Source organism: Octopus bimaculoides, chromosome 21 (genome assembly GCF_046866305.1).
Source record: "Octopus bimaculoides isolate indiv1 chromosome 21, ASM4686630v1, whole genome shotgun sequence".
Lineage (NCBI taxonomy): Eukaryota > Metazoa > Mollusca > Cephalopoda > Octopoda > Octopodidae > Octopus > Octopus bimaculoides.
Genome location: NC_142948.1, coordinates 36099 through 54985, shown reverse-complemented (window position 1 = coordinate 54985; position 18887 = coordinate 36099). Strand labels below are relative to the sequence as shown.

The 18887-nt window shown below is 35.4% G+C and overlaps 2 protein-coding genes across 10 annotated transcripts in view; one reads left to right on the top strand and one right to left on the bottom strand.

Annotated features, from left to right (window-relative positions):
- The window catches only part of LOC106882273 (twinkle mtDNA helicase), a 100555-nt gene that overhangs the window by 48273 nt on the left and 33395 nt on the right, over nucleotides 1-18887 (top strand). For 7 of the 9 annotated variants that reach the window (XM_089338716.1, XM_089338711.1, XM_089338713.1 and 4 more), the window contains exons 1-5: nucleotides 5778-5915; nucleotides 8622-9166; nucleotides 14105-14192; nucleotides 15093-15231; nucleotides 15842-16014. In XM_089338716.1, coding sequence (XP_089194842.1) covers nucleotides 8881-9166; nucleotides 14105-14192; nucleotides 15093-15231; nucleotides 15842-16014 — 686 coding nt within the window. In that variant the 5' untranslated portion in view covers nucleotides 5778-5915; nucleotides 8622-8880. Of the gene's footprint in view, nucleotides 1-5777; nucleotides 5916-6796; nucleotides 6906-8621; nucleotides 9167-14104; nucleotides 14193-15092; nucleotides 15232-15841; nucleotides 16015-18887 lie in introns of those variants that run through there. The other 2 variants (XM_089338712.1, XM_052975583.2) reach the window with 2 other exon arrangements.
- On the bottom strand, nucleotides 162-4981 carry LOC106882274 (tetratricopeptide repeat protein 36). Its single transcript, XM_014932892.3, has 4 exons — nucleotides 4846-4981; nucleotides 1332-1520; nucleotides 1009-1107; nucleotides 162-333 (listed from the first exon to the last, which is right to left on the bottom strand). The coding sequence occupies exons 1-4, from the start codon at nucleotides 4973-4975 to the stop codon at nucleotides 167-169; spliced, it is 585 nt and encodes a 194-aa protein (XP_014788378.1). The 5' UTR covers nucleotides 4976-4981; the 3' UTR covers nucleotides 162-166.

Sequence of the window (18887 nt, the reverse complement as noted above, 5' to 3'; positions counted from 1 at the left end):
TAAACTGAAGCTAAACTACAACACCAAAAAAGATATCATTAGGTAATTAAGTTTTAGATATACATATAGTCTGAATTAGAAAAAAACCAAGGTAGTCATAGATGGAACATCATAGAAATGCTGGGTCGGGGTCAACCAAGTACTAAACAACAACAAAAAAAAATATTTAAATGGAATCCTCAATGTTTCCATTCTTTAACTTATTGATAACCTCACACAACATTTGGTTACACAGAGCAGCATATGGGTTCAACACAATTAGCATCTGTTGCGCAAATGCACTTCCTCTGCTTGCAGCACTCTTAAAATCTTCAAGAGCTCCTTTGTCATCACCTAGAAAAAGCAAAAAACAGATAAAGATGGTGGTGGTGGGGATGAGAATAATAATAATAATCATAATAATAATAATGATGATGTATGTGGAACAAAATCCTGGGCTTGGTTAAAAAAAGGGGCAATTAAAAAAAGAAAGAGAGAGCCTAATAGTAGTAGCCTAAGATCAAGCGATCAAAACCAACAACTCGAGAAAAAATATAAATGGAGAGAATGTATCAGAAAAGTGTAGAGCCTGCAGAAGCTGGAACGAGACAGTGGCACACAGAGTGACAGAATGCCCCAAGTTGGCACAAGAAGAATATAAGAAATGGAGGCACAACCAGGTTGTAAATGTTTTACACTGGAAACTGTGCCAGAAATGGGAATTTGAAGCCAAAAATACATAGTACAATCATCAAGTCAAAAGAGGATTAGAATCAGAGAAATGTAAGACTTTGTGGGACTTTCCTATTCAAATGAACAAAAAGTCAGAAAATAATACACTGGACATAACGATTATAGAGACAGAAAATGGAATATACAAGAAACTTTATTGCTCACAATATATATATCATCACCGTCACACACAAACACACGCAAATAGGTATAGATAAATTGCATGGTGTTGATAGATTGGTAAGATTCATTGCAACAATACACCTGAGTGTATTCATATGTATGCGAAGAACTTACCTTTGTAACGTCGAAGTATTGCACGTTGAACAACAGCTTTACAGACAGCACTGTTACCAGTATTCAGCTCAATGGCTTTATCTAAATCCTCTAAAGCCCCTAAAAGATAAAGACAGAGTGCGTATCTTAATGCTACCATATACAATGCAGGGAGCAATAAAAAAAAAGGAGGTGTGTGTGTGTGTGTGTGAACATGTGCATGCATGAGCATAAATGCATGTATGTGTGTATCTGTGTATAATAATTTACACACTAATGGCAATTTCCTATATTTCATCTGTCACAAGGCTTATTCAGGACTAAACAACTAAATTCATGTTTACCTTGTATATCACCCTTCAGTCGAAGTGCTTGAGCTCGATTATTGTAACCAGAAGAAAATTGAGGAGCAAGTTGTATAGCCTGAGTAAACATGTGAATTGAAGAATCTATGTTCCCATTTTCAGCTTCCTGAACTCCTCGAACTTCCCAAGACTTAGCTTCTTGCTCAACAGCAGTCAATATTTTAGGTTCTGAAAAAAATAAAGGATTTATCAATATACCACTGTTTTCCTGGTTATTATTATTGTAATTATTCCATGACTGTAGAAACATGAACACATACAATTAGCTGAATTTATTGCATCTTATAACTCCGAGAGTTGGATGATATTAACTGACTTTAGGTTAGATTATTTTTTATTTTGTTTCACACCAATTCAACCACAAGTTTTTGTGATAAATAAAAGATATATGTTGGAGGAATTTAGGTTTAGTAGCTAAGTGATAGGGCCTTTGAATGACAAAAGAGACCCCTGTAGCTGAAGGAAATAAAATAAGGAAATATCAGATATTTTTAGTATCACTGCAGTTTCATCTGGGTGGGGATGCATTTGCTAAAGGTACCAAATAGCTAGATAGTAGTGGTGTTAGCTGTTATATTAGGGTTATGAAGGAGTTTCATGTTGATGGCATCATATATATCTCTTGCTATGAAGCACATTCATTTGAGATCAAAGAAGCATGTGTTATTGAAAGATGCATTCCAGAAGTTTGGGACCTTTGTTAATGTCAAAGTACAAAATATCCTTCAAATTAAGATTCACTGACTCCAATGCATTTGTTGTAACTCTAACCCTAACCACTTCATGAAGACCCCCCCTATGGAAGTCTTCCAAAGTGAAGGTGTCCAGGCCCCTTGTTACAGCCTCCTTCATCTTCTCAATTCTTCGAAACCACTACCCCAGAGGTTCTCCTTCAGCTTGGGGGAACAGTCAAAAGCAGAGAGCAAGGTCTTGACTGTAGGGATGGTGAGAGACAGTGTTGATGCTCATCTCTGTCAAGTAGTCGGTTGTCAGGATAGAATTGTGGACTGGCATTTGTCCTTGGGCAGGTGCTCTGGCCTTTTGCGACAAAATCTCTTCCTTAACACACTAAAAGCATATGGAGATGATGCCCTAGCTGTCGAAAAAACAGGATCATCATGAACTTCCTGGTAGACTTGCTTTACCTGCCCTCTTGTGCCAGCAAAAAAACAGATGCTCATATGAGCAGTCTGGACCATTTCATAAGTTTCTGTGGTGTCTTTCTCCAGTTTAACACAAAACTTTATTACATAGTGAGCTTCCAAATTGTCTTCATGTACTGATTGCATTTTGAAAAATAGTTAGCTGTAACAAGCAGTGTTTAGTAAGATGCTTTCAAAGTGTTGTTACAGCTATCTCCCTTAATCTGGAATAACAAAAGTTGGTGGCAGGTCAGCTTATTAGACGTATAGGAATGATGTGCTAAAATTACAATAATTTAGGACAGTTATAACTGCCTCTCCTAAAAAAAGTTTCAAAATTTCTGCAATGCACTTTGTACATATTAACAACAGGTGAATACTGATTGAGCAGACCTATGAGTAAAAGCACTCCAACCATGACCATCCTGTCTCATTTTTTTCCTGCAAAAATAGTGCATCTCATAGTGTATTATCTAATATCTCCATTTTTAATAGTGACTGTGGAACTAAAAAAACATAAAAGATAAAATAAAATGTTTGATTTTATTTTCAGATAATGTCTCACATGAACTGCTGGTTTATCATAGGTTTTGTAAATAAAACACAAACAGCTGTGACTTTACATAATCTCCACTGATAACAAAAAAAACTTTCATGCCTTATAGATTTCATTTAAAAGTAAATTCATTAGAATTGCATTATAATCAATTATGTTTATACATATGTATGTTCTTATTTCGTTTTATTTCTAGATTTCTTATCAATGAAGGACAAACCAGTTTCTAACCTAGATCCAAGGCTCTTTCACTGGAATTTTTAACATCAACAGGGTATTTGTGCATCATTGTGTATAATAAGTGCAATATTTGGGGTCAGTGCATGTGCAAATTTGTATGCTTTGTTTTATGTTGCATATTTAAATATATGCATATGTATTTAAATGCTTAACTTTTGGAAAGTTTTACCTGCTTTGACAATTCCATTGATGCCTTGTATCTGTAATATTTTAATAAGCTTTCTCCTTTCAGAATCCTAATTTCTCAAGATTGGTATTGAGGCAGTTTGTTACATATTCTAGTGCTCCAGTAATTATGGGGAAAAATCTGAACTTGTAATCCAGGTAGAGTAGCTATAAATAGCTCGGCATAGGTCTTTTTAACTTTGTCACTGATCTTTAGTTTCACACTGGACAACTGATTTTTACTAATGTACTTAGTTTCTCTTCTCTGTCTGCAATCACCATGTCTGGTTTATTCTGTTTGCATTTTCTTGAGGTTTTCACAGGGACATCGCACCAGTACTCTTTCATATTACAGGTGGTATGACCTCTACCATACTATAGGTTCTTATCCCTTTGGCTTCATGATTATCCTTCCAACATATCTCATACAGTTTCTTGACTATAACATCATGTCTCATTGTAAGATAATAACATGATGAAATTTTGGGATGTATGCTAATGATGTGGGTGATATCTTTAGTGTTAACTCCACTTTATTAATGGATTCACTTTAACACTTGGTGCTTAAAATATGTTGCAAAAGGGATATGATATAACACTGAAGAGCAGTCTGGATCGATGTTAAGCCTCTGCCTCCTTCTTTTCATTTTAGGGAGAGGTGGTCTACGTCACTATTGATGATGTGAAAATTATTTGTGCCAATCAGTACCTCCTGAGTTTTCACATCAATGGCTTGGGTCTCATCAAGCAACCAATCAAGTACTCCAAATGTTGGTCTGAGCACTGGTACTGCAAACACCCTAACCCTAACACTAGATAGATTAGCAAGGTTTAATAAGGAAGGGGGGAATAAAAGCGGTGGGGGGGATAAGCGAGGAGGGGGTTAAAAAATCTGAAAAAAGGCAAGACTTCCTTTTTGTACCCTACAAAAACACCCCTTTTTAAAAAAATTTATTATTTTTCTACACAAACCCCCGTTTTCGGCTACGAAGAATACGAATCTGCAAAAAAATTGGCAAAAATTATGATATAAAGGTGATTTGACTGCTATTTCTAGCAGGCTAGCCAACTACGCAGAAGCTGCTTTCATTGCTCGTGTGCGTGGTGTATGTATGCTTGAATCTGTATTTGTGTGTTGGTGGTTTGAAAAGACTCTTCTATTCACAATACCAATTGTCATGATTTTAGTAATAAAGAGACACTAATGTAAATAGTTGTAGTAAAAGTTGTATATCATAAGCTACGCGAAAACTAAAAACCTCATCTTAGCGGCTCAAAGAATGGGCTTCCATCATCACTGAATTGATTTCCATCAACATGTATGTATTTACGTGAATATGTATAATAGTAAACAAAAGAAACGCTTTCAGAAAAGTTATTTGGAGGTTACCTTCATTCCAGTTAATTATTTCAATATCTTCGCTAGCGTTGTACGGATTTTCAGGATTGAAAACTCTATTAAGTACTGCTTTGTCATAGTCGCTGATTGCTGCAACTCGGTCGGTTTTCTCTTCATGCATAATGGCTTGCAAGCAAATAAAAAAATTATAAACAAAACCCTTCTGGTAACCACGATAATATACGAATCGAATACGAAGATTTTAAGAATGGGGTAACCGCAAGGAGGAGAGTTGCTGAAGCGATTTTTGATTGGACAAAAGTTATTGCAGGTGCGTCATTTCCAGTTGTTTAACAGCATGTCACCCGCTAATTCAGCTGTTCTTTGATGAAAAGCTTTCCGTCCAGGACTATCTGTTTTTAGGAGAGTATCTAGAATTGTTTTATCTAATATGTGTTCTCCCCCCCCCCTTTTTTTAAGCTGAGGGGAATTTGATCCGATATTTCTAGCAGTTCAGACGAGCATGTAGAGATTTTCTAGTCTTTAGTAATTGTTTAGTGAGGTCAGTGCTGATAAAGCAGGTAGTACCAAGGACGTTCTAGTCATTACAATTCGTCTTCTCTATTATCTGATGTGTCCATCCTATTCGTTTTAAACCTTACGTTAAATGTATTCTAGCCATCACAGATTATTTAATGTGCCCTTATATGTTTTTTAGATATTGGGGGAGAGGTGCAATGTGAATGATAGTTGGCTGTTATATCAAGTACAGACGTTCCTAATCTGGGGATCGCAAATGAAATTGTTTATTTAGTCCCAAAATGACCTATGTGGATGAATATGTGATAGGCATAAGAGATGCAACACCAAATAATCAATAATCAAAGTAAAATGGTATAACTTTAATAAAACTTTTGGAAAATTACGTATTTTATGTCAATATTAAAGACTGCAGCCCTGGGAGAATTGAGTTGCAGAAATGGGTCGCGCCAGTAAATGTTTACGAAAAGCTGAGGTCGTCGCTCGGGATCAAGGAGTTAAGTTCCCCAGGTTGGAGTAAAAGAACGAGGGTCTACCAATGATTATCTCCCTTTACTCATCTTTCAATGGATTCGAACCGAGTAAGTTTTTCTTTTGTATCTTTCATAAACACTGTATTGTAGTAGACACACTCTAATATGCAGACATATATATATATATCGATAATCTTGAACGAAAGCGGCGTCAGTTAGAAGTACACCAACATTAAAAAGGATGTACCAAAATAATTTGGCCGTCGGCGTAATTAATTGATACAAGTTACGATATTTTTATATATTCAAACCGAAAGATCCTCCTCATAAGTGAATACGCACACCTATTTTATATATAATTAGATATATATTTATTTAGAGAGAGAGATTTGGGTTTAAGATGATTGAGTTGTAAATACAAATTAAAAGTGATTTTGTTACACAAGATTAAAGACATTCGTTGATGTTTAGAAAGCAATGTCGAGACTTTTTTTTTTCTTTTGTTAGGCTTTTAATTAATGTAAGAACGTCAGAATTAGGCGAAGTTTTGTCTAATTCTATTTAACTTTCTGTTAGCGAACTTCTGACTTTTGTACATGGTTTTTGGTGTTGGTCCTGGCCGAGAAGACTCCATCCGTGACCATCCCGCTTTTTTTGTATCTAAAATTCTTTTTTCTTTTTTTCTTTTGCATGACGATAGAATGTGATTTGAATGAAATTTGGTTCCAACCGTTTTATAACAGCTTCCAGCGAAATAGACTGTTTCAGTTAATATTTAAATAATAAATTAGATGATTTTAGTAAAGTGATGAACTTGTCTCATTATTAAAATTTGTTTGGGACTTCGGTTCTTCTTTAGAAGTTTACCTCTCCAAGAAAATGACGCTTACTTGTTAAAAAAGTTACGAAAATGGGAAATATGTCTAAAAAAAATTAGGAAGATTAATGTATTTTTAAATATTTTATACAAAAAAAAATAATAATATAAGGAAAACGGACAGTCGCGAATCTAAACAAGAACGTGGGACGATAACTGACTTTCTACCAGTCAGGTATTATTACTGATAAAGGGGCCCTCGACAATATCATCTGCGAATTGTAAGAATTCACAATCTTTTTCTTAAAACTCAGTTTATAACTAATATATACTATTATGTTAAATTTTGTTCCTGAACGGGAAATATCATAAAATGGGCGAAGGTAAAGCGAGTCCATCTAACACTAAACCAGTAAAAAAATATCTGATTAAAAACTATCAAGAATTTGCAAACGATATTGTCAGGTCCCTCGTTATTAATTTGATATATCGTCCCACAGGTCTGTTGAGATTCGCCCGTTTCCCCTTCTTTCTTTTGTAGTATAAAAGATCTAAAAATAGATGAATCTTCCTAATTTTTTTGCATACTTCATTTATTTTGGATATATTTCCCATTTTTCATCATATTTTTTTGGCGTCATTTTCTTGGAGAGGTTCGCTTCTAAAGAAACGCCAAGACTTCTTAGGGGGCATCGTTTCTTATCGTGTGCGACCGATGCATTCAACGTTGAATTGATATTTTTCTTTTTTCTTCGCTCTTGATTGTGTGTGTGTTTTTTTTTTAGATTTTATATTTGTATTTTAATGTATAGAATAAGAGTTAAAATAAGGCTAAATAGATCTTTTATTTTTCACTTGTTTCAGTCATTAGAACGTGGCCCATGACGAGGCACCGTCTCGAAGAATTTTAGTCGAAGCGACCCCCATACTTAGTTTTTCTTTTATTTCTTTCTAAATGAAATTCTGCAGATAGTAAAATGTTTTTAAATCATTCTTCCTCCTCCCCCTGACTCTGTTATCAGTAACTTCTGTAACTTTATGATCAATGATATTCCAGCAAAAACTGTCCTGTCTTTATTATAAAACAGCAGGTTGTAATTTGAGGAAGCTAACACTTGGTCATACAAATCTGCTGAAAATAGCAGCTAAATCTACCACAATTACATTATACTGTCCAGACAGGAGTCATAATGATCAACATAATTCTTTATATAAAATCTGTAGAATTATCATGACTGAATTAAGAGTGCATAACAGCAAAAAACTTTACTTTGATCCAATATGGGAAGGCATTTGCACGAGCACATGGCCTGCCAGATAGATATGGTAGTCAAATTTCCCTCAAATCACATCCTACCATCTTAAATTAGAAAACATAGTTCTGGATATACGAACAAATGTGATACACAATCAGGAGTTGTGGGGTCATTGCATGAAAGCTTCAACTTCTGCTTCCTATCTTTATATTAAAACTAATCATATTTTATTGGTTTCAGTGGTATCAAAAGGGGAACAATGTAGTTATTATGAAATGAGCTTGTTAATCATACAGCCTCACCTACATTCACCAAGTCTAGGACTTTTTTTTTTTTATTATGGTGTTAGCCAAGATGAAGGGACTCTGTTCATTAGTTCTGCAAGTTGTCTGACCGTCGGATTCGTGTGATAGGACAGCTATAAGTTGAGGTCCAGTGTCATACCTATTATATATTTATAAGAATATCTCTGACTGTTCTCAGAGAACTAATGAACAGAGTCCTTTTATCGTGGCTAATACCAAAAACAATTTTTAAAAAAGGTCTTGGACTTATGAATACAGGTGAGGTTGTGTGATTAAGAAGTTCATTTCGTAACTTCATTGTTCGCCTTATGATTCCACTGAAACCAATAACAGAATTATTTAAAATTAAAAAATAAATAAAATCGCTTTTATTTATTTACCTTTTTTTTTTTTTTTTTGTAAACTAATTGTTATATTTTATTTTGTATCATTTCAGATTTTGGATTTTCTCTCAGAAAGTTTCAAAGTTTTTATTGTTTAAATGAACTGCAAACACGGGTCAGCAATTTTTATCATCCAATTATTTGTTAAACAATGAACAGGAAATACCAATATAGTTTACTTACAAGAATATATAAAAGTTTTCCTAATATTACACTTCATGAAGCTGTTACATTCCCTGACATATACATTTTTATTTTTAATACAATCCTTGCAAGTAAACACTAGTTTCTGTTTCATCTATTATTTACACAATGTTTATCCAGTACCAAAAGAATCCAGTGTACTATCAGTACTTGTTAAAGATTTGGGATATTGTACAGTCAAACACCTTAAAGTCTCTCAGTAAAAGACATCTGATACAAATAAGCAAAAAAACTATGCAATCCACTTTTATCAATGAGGATACAGTTGTGAAATATCTGAAATCAAAAGGAATCAGTTTTGAAAAACAATATACAAGTATCATAGTAACATGTCCTAAAGCTTTCAACACCATTAACAAACAGACAAAGTATATTTATATAAATATGATCACAGGTTCGTATATTTCATCATTTATGTGTGTTGTTCAGTTCTATATTTAAGAGATGAGGAATTATTTACATTTGACGGATATTTGTCCTTATCTTGTTTGTTGTTAACACAACGTTTCAGCTGATATACCCTCCAGCCTTCGTCAGGTGTCTTGGGGAAATTTCGAACCTGGGTTCTCATTCCTGACGATGTTACTATTATTATATTATTATTATTATTATTATTATTATTATTATTATTATTATTAATCAGGTCGCTGCCGTGAATCGAACTCGGAATCTTGGGGTTAGTAGCCCGCGCTCTTAACCACTATGCCCACGGGCATATGGCGTAGTGGTTAAGAGCACTGGCTACTAACCCCAAGATTCCGAGTTCGATTCACGGCAGCGACCTGATTAATAATAATAGTAACATCGTTAGGAATGAGAACCCAGGTTCGAAATTTCCCCAAGACACCTGACGAAGGCTGGAGGGTATATCAGCCGAAACGTTGTGTTAACAACAAACAAGATGAGGACAAATATCCGTCAAATGTAAATAATGTAAATGTGTGTTGTTGTTTAATCATAATCCCGCATACATATAGTCAATGACCTTCTAACCCTGACCTGTCTTTTATTTAAATTAGGATTGCATTATCTAATGCAGTGGTTCCTAACCTTTTTCAGCTCAAGGACCATTTTTTACTTGAAACAGTTTCTAGAGACCACTTCTACTTTTACTTTAAGCTGTTCTATTTTCACACTAAAATACTTAATGAAAAGACAAAATAGTCAATTTACACTTTAAAATTTATTTTAGCAAACAAAAGATAAAATTTAAAATTTATTTTAGTGAGACGATTGCGCTGGTATGGACATGTGGCAAGAATGGATGAGGATAGCTGTGTGAAAAAGTGCCACACCCTAGCAGTTGAGGGAACCTGTGGAAGAGGTAGACCCAGGAAGACCTGGGATGAGGTGGTGAAGCATGACCTTCGAACTTTAGGCCTCACCAAGGCAATGACCAGTGACTGGGACCTTTGGAAATATGCAGTACGTGAGAAGACCCGGCAAGGCAAGTGAGAGCATAATCTGTGACCTCTGCCAGAAGTGTAGCCAGCTCACTTATTTGTATCTTTACTTCATTGGACACTAAACACTCTGCTTGCGAAGACCTGTTGAGGCAAATGAATTTGGAATTTGAAATCTGAAATCGAAATCGAACCGAATCTGATGACTAGCACCCATGCCAACCTCTCCTTCATTGGACACTAAACTCTGCTTGCGAAGACCTGTTGGGGCAAGTGAAATCACAATCGTAATTGAACCATGCTTGATGACTGGCACTTGTACCAGTGGAGCACTAACAGCACTGTCCGAGCGTGTTCATTGCCAGAGCAGCTGTCTGGCTTCCGTGCTAGTGGCCCGTAAATAACACCATTTGAGTGTAATCGTTACCAGCATCGCCTTCTAGCACTTGTGTTGGTGGCACATTAGAAAATCACTCGAGCGAAGTCTTTGCCAGTGCCGCTGGCACCATTTTCAGCGTGGCCGTTGCTAGTACTGCCTGACTGGTCTTCGTGCCGGTGGCACATAAAAGCACCAACTACACTCTCGGAGTGGTTGGCGTTAGGAAGGGCATCCAGCTGTAGAAACTCTGCCAGATCAGATTGGAGCTTGGTGCAGCCTTCTGGCTGGCCAGTCCTCAGTCAAATCGTCCAACCCATGCTAGCATGGAAAGCGGACGTTAAATGATGATAATGATGATGAAAGATAAACACAAGACATCAAAATCATTTTTCATAAAGTCATTCATTTTTAGTCCATTCAGCTATAGACTAGCTTTTGATATTGGTGTTTCTGACACAAGGTATCATAATCAATTTTAATGAACTCATTTAGTCTTAGTCTGATTGTTTCTCTGCTGTTGATATCTAATTCATTTCTTTTTCTACTTAAAATATCTACAACAGCTGAAAATGCAGATTCCACCACCCATGTGGTAGGGAAAAGGAATGATGCTTGCTTCTACATGTCGAAAAATATTTGGGTGTGATTCCTTTATCGATATGTAGGCAAAGACACCTTCTTTTTCAACTCTTCTTCTCAGTTTCATATTCTCTTTCAAATCCAACAGCATTTCAGCCAACTCAAAATTTTCATCTCCTGGCTCATAATTTTCTAGATCTACAAACCAGAGTGGATAATCCATCTTTAATAAATCATTGCATCTTCTCTCAAAGTCTACATGAAGACCTTCAAGATGGACAATGCATGCAGCAATGCATTCTGATGTAGGAACAGTGGTGTTAAAACAGGGGACCAAATCTGATTTTCTACCTTGCAGCTCTAAGTTAAGCAGATTCACTGTTTTAAAAATATCACTCAAGTAGAATATTTTTGATTTAAACTCAGAAAGTCTTTCCAAAATTTTCTTAGTTGTATCAGCTTGCTTCTTGGAGTTGTAATGAGTCATCTGACTCTTGAACATGAGAAAGTTGATTAATGGTTCCCACCAATTCACTAGTCTTTCAAGGCTCAGGCCTTTTGACAACCATCTTCTGTGTGAAACAATAGGGTTTTAAAATCTTCATCTTCACAGAATTGCATAAAGAATCTATTAGTCACTGAGTTTGATTTGACAAAGTTAATTGCATGTATGGCAGTGTTGAGTGCTTCTTCTATGTGTCCTCCAATATTCTTAGCAACCAAATGCTGTCTGTGGATAATGCAATGTGTATAAAAGATGTGAGGAGCAACTGATTCCATTCTAGAAACAAAGCCTTTCACTTTCCCAGTCATGGCTGCAGCTCCATCTGATGCAATGTTGATCCAATTAGTTGATCCAATTAGTTGATCCAATTAGTTGATCCAATTAGTTGATCCAATTAGTCAATGGAATATTTCTATCATTAAAATACTGCATTACTTCATTGAATATATCTTCTCCATTAATAGTTTCTGAAAAACTTTTAATGAATAACATTTCTTCCCTTATATCATCTTCATGGATGAATCTGACATATGAATCGGAAGGATAGCTTGGTTATGAATTTTGCTATCATCAACCTGGATAGAAAAAATTGTCTTTTGGAGAATTTCCACAACCTTCTTCTCAACAAAATTAGACATTTCATCCTGTATTCTTGTAATTGTGTTATTTCTTAGAGTAGATGCAGCGTCTTTTCCCAGAACCCCATCTGCACACTGCTATCATAGCAGGCTTGACAAGCTTCTCATCATAAATCTGAGGTGCTGCAACCTTGGCAATAATTTCAGGGACCAAATAACATGATTTGAGTGTCTTTGCTTTTTTCAGTATTTATCTCAGGTAGTTTGATTGACTGTATTTTCTTTTGATTCTCAAAATATTCCCCACCTTTACCAACAGATGATGGAGGCCTTAATTTCTGGTGCTGTTCCAGCTGAACTTTCTTCATGGAATGATTTCTCATGGAATGGCATCACATTCAAGACACACAGGTTTTCAGTCTGCAGATACAAAACCAAACATGATAAAATCTTCTTTGTAGTTCCTCAGTTTTGCATTTTTAGCAGTTGGTTCAGACATTATTACACCTGATCTTAAAGAAAATAAAAATAATAAATATTTTATTTCAATAAATTAAAAGTATCAAATTTATTATTAAGCAATATTGTGTAGTGATCTATCAAAAATATCAAATTCATTATGAAACTGTTGTGATTGTAAAATTTAAATTCTGTAATTCTTGATTGTAATATATTATTGATTATATATTATACATTATTGATTCTTATGGAATAATTATTGAATTTTGTTTTTTTTATTATTATTATTGTCTTCATATAAATTATTATTAACTAATAGTGTCTTTATTATCAAACAATATTGTGTAGATTTGAAATGGTTTCAATTATTTTTCGGCTACGAATTCTCTGGGGACCACCGGTGGGTCCCAGGGACCATGTTGGGAATCATTGATCTAATGTATTCTGGGGTGTGATTTGACTGCTGTATAAATTGCAGACAGTAACCTCAGTAATTACTTCAGGTTAGGACAGCTCTGCTTATCACAAGTTCCTCACTCAGCTGACTCTGGTTGACTACTCAGAAGGAACTCTTGTCCAGGTCACAGATCACTTCTCAACTTTGAAATTTCATGTTAGTATCTAGAGAGGTATGTTGTGCCTTCTGGAGGGAAGGTGCTCCTTTAGCCCTTACAGAAACTCATTTAGTGTTAGTGTGATGATAAAAATGCTGGTTTTTCAGTGATCTTACTCTAAAGCTCTCAGGCCTCTTTACTCTTCATGAGACCAACATGAGCTCTAATATTTCCAATTGGGATATCAGAGTTAACTAATAGTGTCTTTATTATCTTTAGGAGGAAGGACAAATAAACAAAGAAGTGGGAGATACACTGTCAATTGGATTAATGATGAATCTATAATTACAATAGTTTATGTACAGACTAGAAATTAGTATTAGTAGCCATATAGATCACTGAATAACCACTAATGCTAACTGAAGAATGACCTGGCAATTTTGGTCATTATAGGCACAGGTACTAATTTACCTATGATATTGGGAATATCTACTTGCTACTGATTACAGAATCAGATAATGTTTATCTGATTGACAAACAATATTTTTTTTTTAATGTCATGTATTCATTGCAAATATACAACTGAGAGAGTTATTCTAAAGTAATAAATATTTTAATTAGTATTCATTCTGCATGAATTTTGTTGTACCTGTGTAACAGCTGATATTCCCCTGAGCAGTAAAACATATATCCCCAGCATTTCTTGATGAGTAACACTTTAGTGTCTAAATAAACAACAGTCTGGTCAGCTGGAATGCCATTGATCATAAGTCTTTGGATCAGAGCTGACCTGGGGCTGAACAACAAATTTTTTCTCACATTCCCTTTTTTTTGTCTGTATGATTCCTAAAGAATTGTCCGTATTTTATTTCTAGGCCAGTTCACCTGCCAACATTGTAGAAAATCTGGTTTGTGGGAGCAGCTTCAAGAAAATCTAAACAACATATTTAACAAGAAAAAAAGGTATGGTGATCATGTGATCAAATCAGTTCTGATCAAATAGATCTATAACCAAAGATGTTCCAGTCCTTTCCAACATATACTGAGCAGGGCCATTTACCTGACAGAAATAGTCTTATCCACTTTCTTGTTAACAATAATTTTAGTCTTTGCCAAGTTAACTTTAAGGCCATTTGATTCCAGGTTTTGCTTCGAAACCTGGAACTTCTCCAATTCTGCAATAAGAGCAAGATCATCAGCATATAGCATTTCCCATGGGCATCCAGTTTTGAATTCCTCTGTTATGGCCTGGAGAATTATGATGAACAAGAATGGACTAAGAACTGATCCCTGGTTAACTCCAACTTGTACACTAAATTCATCATTGTGTTCAAGGTTGACTCTCACCTTACTGACAGCATCGCTGTACATGGCTTGTATGGCTCTAACAAACCACTCCTCTACTCCTAGCTTCCTTAGAGACCACCAGATAAGAGAGCAGGGATCCCTGTCGAAGGCTTTCTCTAAGTCAACAGAGGTTAAGTACAAGGGTTTATGTTTGACCAAATACTTTTCTTGTAACTGTCTCACTCGGAAGATGGTATCTGTAGTACTTCTCCCTGGAAAAAAACCAAACTGCATCTCATCTAGTTTAATTCTATACCTAATCAGTTGCGATATAACTCTCATGTGTGTGTGTATTTATGTGTATACAACGAAAGAATTTGATGTTTGGAATATAGCTTATTTCAAAATTATTATTTAAAATTACGATAAAAGATTTCAATTTAAGTTATGTCTATTAAAATAAGCATTTGTGTATAATGAAAGCAAATACTTTATGAAAACTAAATGTGTGAAATAATTCTTGGTTTAATTTTGTAGTTCATTTATATGAAATGATTTTTGGATTTCATTTTGCAGTGAATTTTCAACATGTCTGAAAGCTATCCCGGAGTTTAAAATATCATCTGATGTTCTTAGATTTTACAATAAAGCAATACCTTTAAAGAAAGTAGATTCTGAAATTATTAATTCATGGAAGCAAAGCTTGAATTGTTCTGTAAGTTGACAACTCCATCAAACTTCCTTAACCCTTTAGCATTCAGATTACTGTGTTGACCGTGATGCTTATATAGTCACATTGTTTTAATTTCATCATGCATTATCTCATAGCTTTGAGATTTCAATGATGTGATTTTTTTTATTTCTTAAAAGGATTTTGTAGAGTAGGATTGAAAGGTCTGATCTGACCAATTTGGGCATAAAACAGGTTGAATATTTGAGCCTGATATGACTGGATTAAATTCTAAAGGGTTAAACTTTCATAAAGAGGTCACAAGACTGTTATGTTAGGTGTTGTTTAATCCTAGGGTAATTCTGACTGAAGAAGCTTAAAATCAAAGATATTTCCAGTCTCTTCTTAGACTTAGTGTATTCAAGACTGCATTATCCAATGTGTCCTTCTTGTTGTTTAACCTTAGATCAGCCCTGATCAAAGAGTTGAGATCAAAGATGCTCCAGGCATGATCATCCTGTCTTTATATCTAGAACTACTTTGTCTAGTGTCCATCCCCTTTCTTTTTTTTCTTTTTTTATTTTAAAGCCAATAAGGTGAAGTTTGTAATTGATTTAGGTAAATTATATACTTTTACATGTTTTCTAATCACCAGCTCTTACAGACAGCAACATTATCAAAATTTGGAGTTTGCTATGATGAGGCAAGAAATGCTTTGATATTTCCATCTTATAATGAAAACTTTGAGATAAGCCAACTTAAGTTGCTTAGTTTTGTCACAGACAAAGATGGGCTCACAGAGGACCTAAATGAATCCTTAATTCCAAGGTAAAATATTAATTTCTTTTCATAAAAAGTTGTTTCTTTTTCTTCGTATAAAGCAAAAAAACATGTCTTTTTCAACTGGTTCTGCTTTTTGAGGCAAGAAACTCTGCTAAAGGCACACAATAAATAGATGGTGATGGCCACTGCCACCACCCAAGCAATAAATGAAGCACACCACCACCTCTCTTGTTTTCTCTCTCTCTCTTTACACACACACACACACACACACACACACAAGGCTGTGTGGTTAAGAAGTTCACTTTGCAACCATATGATTTTGAGTTCAGTCCCACAGCACTGCAACTTGAGCAAGTATATTGTTATAACCTTAGGCCTTATGAGTGGATTTAGTAGATGGAAACTGAGAGAAGCCTATGTATGTGTGTGTGCTTATTTGTGTATATCCTTGTCTTGATATCAAGTAATGGTTGTAAAATGAGTATCACTGTCATGCAGTGTTGTTTGTTTTAAGTTTTCCATGAAATTATGTTATTTCATTGTAAGAAATATTATATCATACCATTTAATGATCCTCTGAAAAACTACCTTCATCGTCATCATTTAAAATCTGTTTTCCATGCTAGCATGAGTTGGTGGTTTGACAGGAGCACAGGAGCTGTCTAGGCAGAAGACTGCACTAGGCTTCACCGTCTGTAATGGTATGATTTTTGGAGCTGGATGCCCTTCCTAACATTAACCACTTTACAGTGTGGACTGGGTGTTTTTTAAGTGGCTGCAGCACTGGTGAGGTCTGTTTTGGCATACTTTTTACGGCTGGATACTCTTTCAAACACCAATCACTTTACAGTGTAGACGGGATGTTTTTTTTTATGTGGCACCAGCACTAACAGGCTCACCAAGTAGCTTGCACATCAAAGATCTTTGTGTGTGTGTGTGTGAGGGGGGACATGGCCTTATGCCAGATGATGAGAAGTTAGAGTGTGACAGAAGGAAAGAAACAAGTATCTTGCTGGAGAGAAGATACATGGTTACCCAGTCAGAGAGAGAGAGAGAGAGACAGAGAGTGAGTGAGTAATCAAGAATGAGAGAGAGTGCGGGAGAGAGATGGTGATGAAGTGCCAGGACGTGCCCTCAAGCTACAGAGATCAGAATATAAATGGGATGGTAGAGTAGGGCAAGAGATAGATAGTGGCAAAGTGCCAGAGCATACTCTCTAGGTACAAGAATCAGAATATAAATGGGATAGTTAAGTATTACCAAAGGCACAATGAATTGTGGGTGGGGAATACAGTGACTGGTAAAACCTGGGTATATAGAAAAGGTGTGGGGGGGGGGGGCATTAGGATAGCAATGAGACAGTGATCAGGGTAGTGAGAACAAGATTCGTGAGTGAGAGATAAACACAAGTGCATGAAATGTGAGGAAGAGGAAATGTAAATTGGTTTGTTGGAAAATTTTTATGTGGAACACACAACTCCGTTTTGCTGAAGTGAGCAGGTCTTCTCAAGAACCTCATATCACCAGACATCTTGGTCCATTGTCATCTCCTCCATGAGATCCCAATGTCCTGAGATCAGTACTTACTACTTCATCCCATGTCTTCCTCTTCTGCAGGTTCCACCTATTTTTAGCGATTGGCACTTCTTCACACAGCTGTCTTCACATGTCCAAACCAACATAGTCTTCTCTCTTGCATGCTGCATCTGGTTCCTCTTATGCCCAACTTTTCTCTCTGCAAACTTACATTTCGTTGTACATGCACACTGATGTTACGCATCCAACAGAGCATACTAGCTTCATTCCTCTCTAGTCTAGTTTGAGTTAGCAACCTTCTATGGGATACCATTAGCTGTCATCTTTTTGCTGAACTTGCTGCCCGCTCTATGTGATATTATGCAACAACTCTACCACACGGTTAAACGCACGTGATTAAGCTAATCCAGTGGTTCCCAAATCTGTGTTGCAGAACTTGTATTTTGAATAAAACCTCAGTGATCTAGATATAAAATAAAACAAAAATTGTTTTTGAGAAAGAATTTCTTCATAAAAATTAGATTTAGTATTTTGAAAATGGTGAATATAATTTTGTATGAAGTGAAATTTTTGTATTAAATGCTGTTAAGATACATTGGAGTTGCAGAATCCTTTCAGAGAACTCATGTTGAACCAGTCTATTTTTTAAAATGCCATTCAAATTTTACTTATTTTTTTGTTACATTTTCTTATTTATTTCACTATCTTTTTGCATTTCGCTTTAAATTTTTTTGTAGCCAACTTTTAAAATCTATTGTTTAATCCAAACTCAGTTCTGTGTAATCAGATCTGTGATAAAAGGTGTTCCTACTGTGATCATCCTGTCTTTTTTTGACATTGGATATGAGAACTATATTATCTGATATGTTTTTTCTTTTCATTTGGCAAGAGGAGTTGGCTGCTATTTCTAACTTATCAGTGTTCTAGTCATCAGTAAAATACAATAACAGTCAGATGTAATTGGTTCTACCTTGCTTCTCAAACGAGTGTCTTATTATCTATGTTACAATAACTTTTATTTTGAAGGTGCTGGATGGCAGAATCAGTAGCACCAGATGGAATGGTTTTTAGTTAAAGTTCATGTGAATTCCAATTTGCAGAAACCCACTGGTGTTGACTTCACCTTTCATCCATCTTGGGTTGGCAAAATAAATTTGTGTAGATACCAGGATGAATTTGGTATATACATAGTATATAAACTTTACTTCCCATTCAAGTTACTTTGTGCCAACATTACAAATTCATCTGTGCTATAATGGAGAAAGCTGCTTACTAATTAGTTATGTAACAATTACTAAAAGTACTAAAAGAAAGCAATTATTAGTGGTTGACCGTCTGGAAATATTTTTATAAATTCATGTTCTAAGAAATTTCCTATAATT

Excerpts from the sequence above, each read along its gene's own strand:
- LOC106882274 (XM_014932892.3), bottom strand. The coding sequence starts at position 4,975 with ATGCATGAAGAGAAAACCGACCGAGTTGCAGCAATCAGCGACTATGAC. Across the intron at positions 1,521-4,845 it reads AATAATTAACTGGAATGAAG|AACCTAAAATATTGACTGCT; the intron begins GTAACCTCCAAA and ends TATTTTTTTCAG. Across the intron at positions 1,108-1,331 it reads ACTGAAGGGTGATATACAAG|GGGCTTTAGAGGATTTAGAT; the intron begins GTAAACATGAAT and ends TTTATCTTTTAG.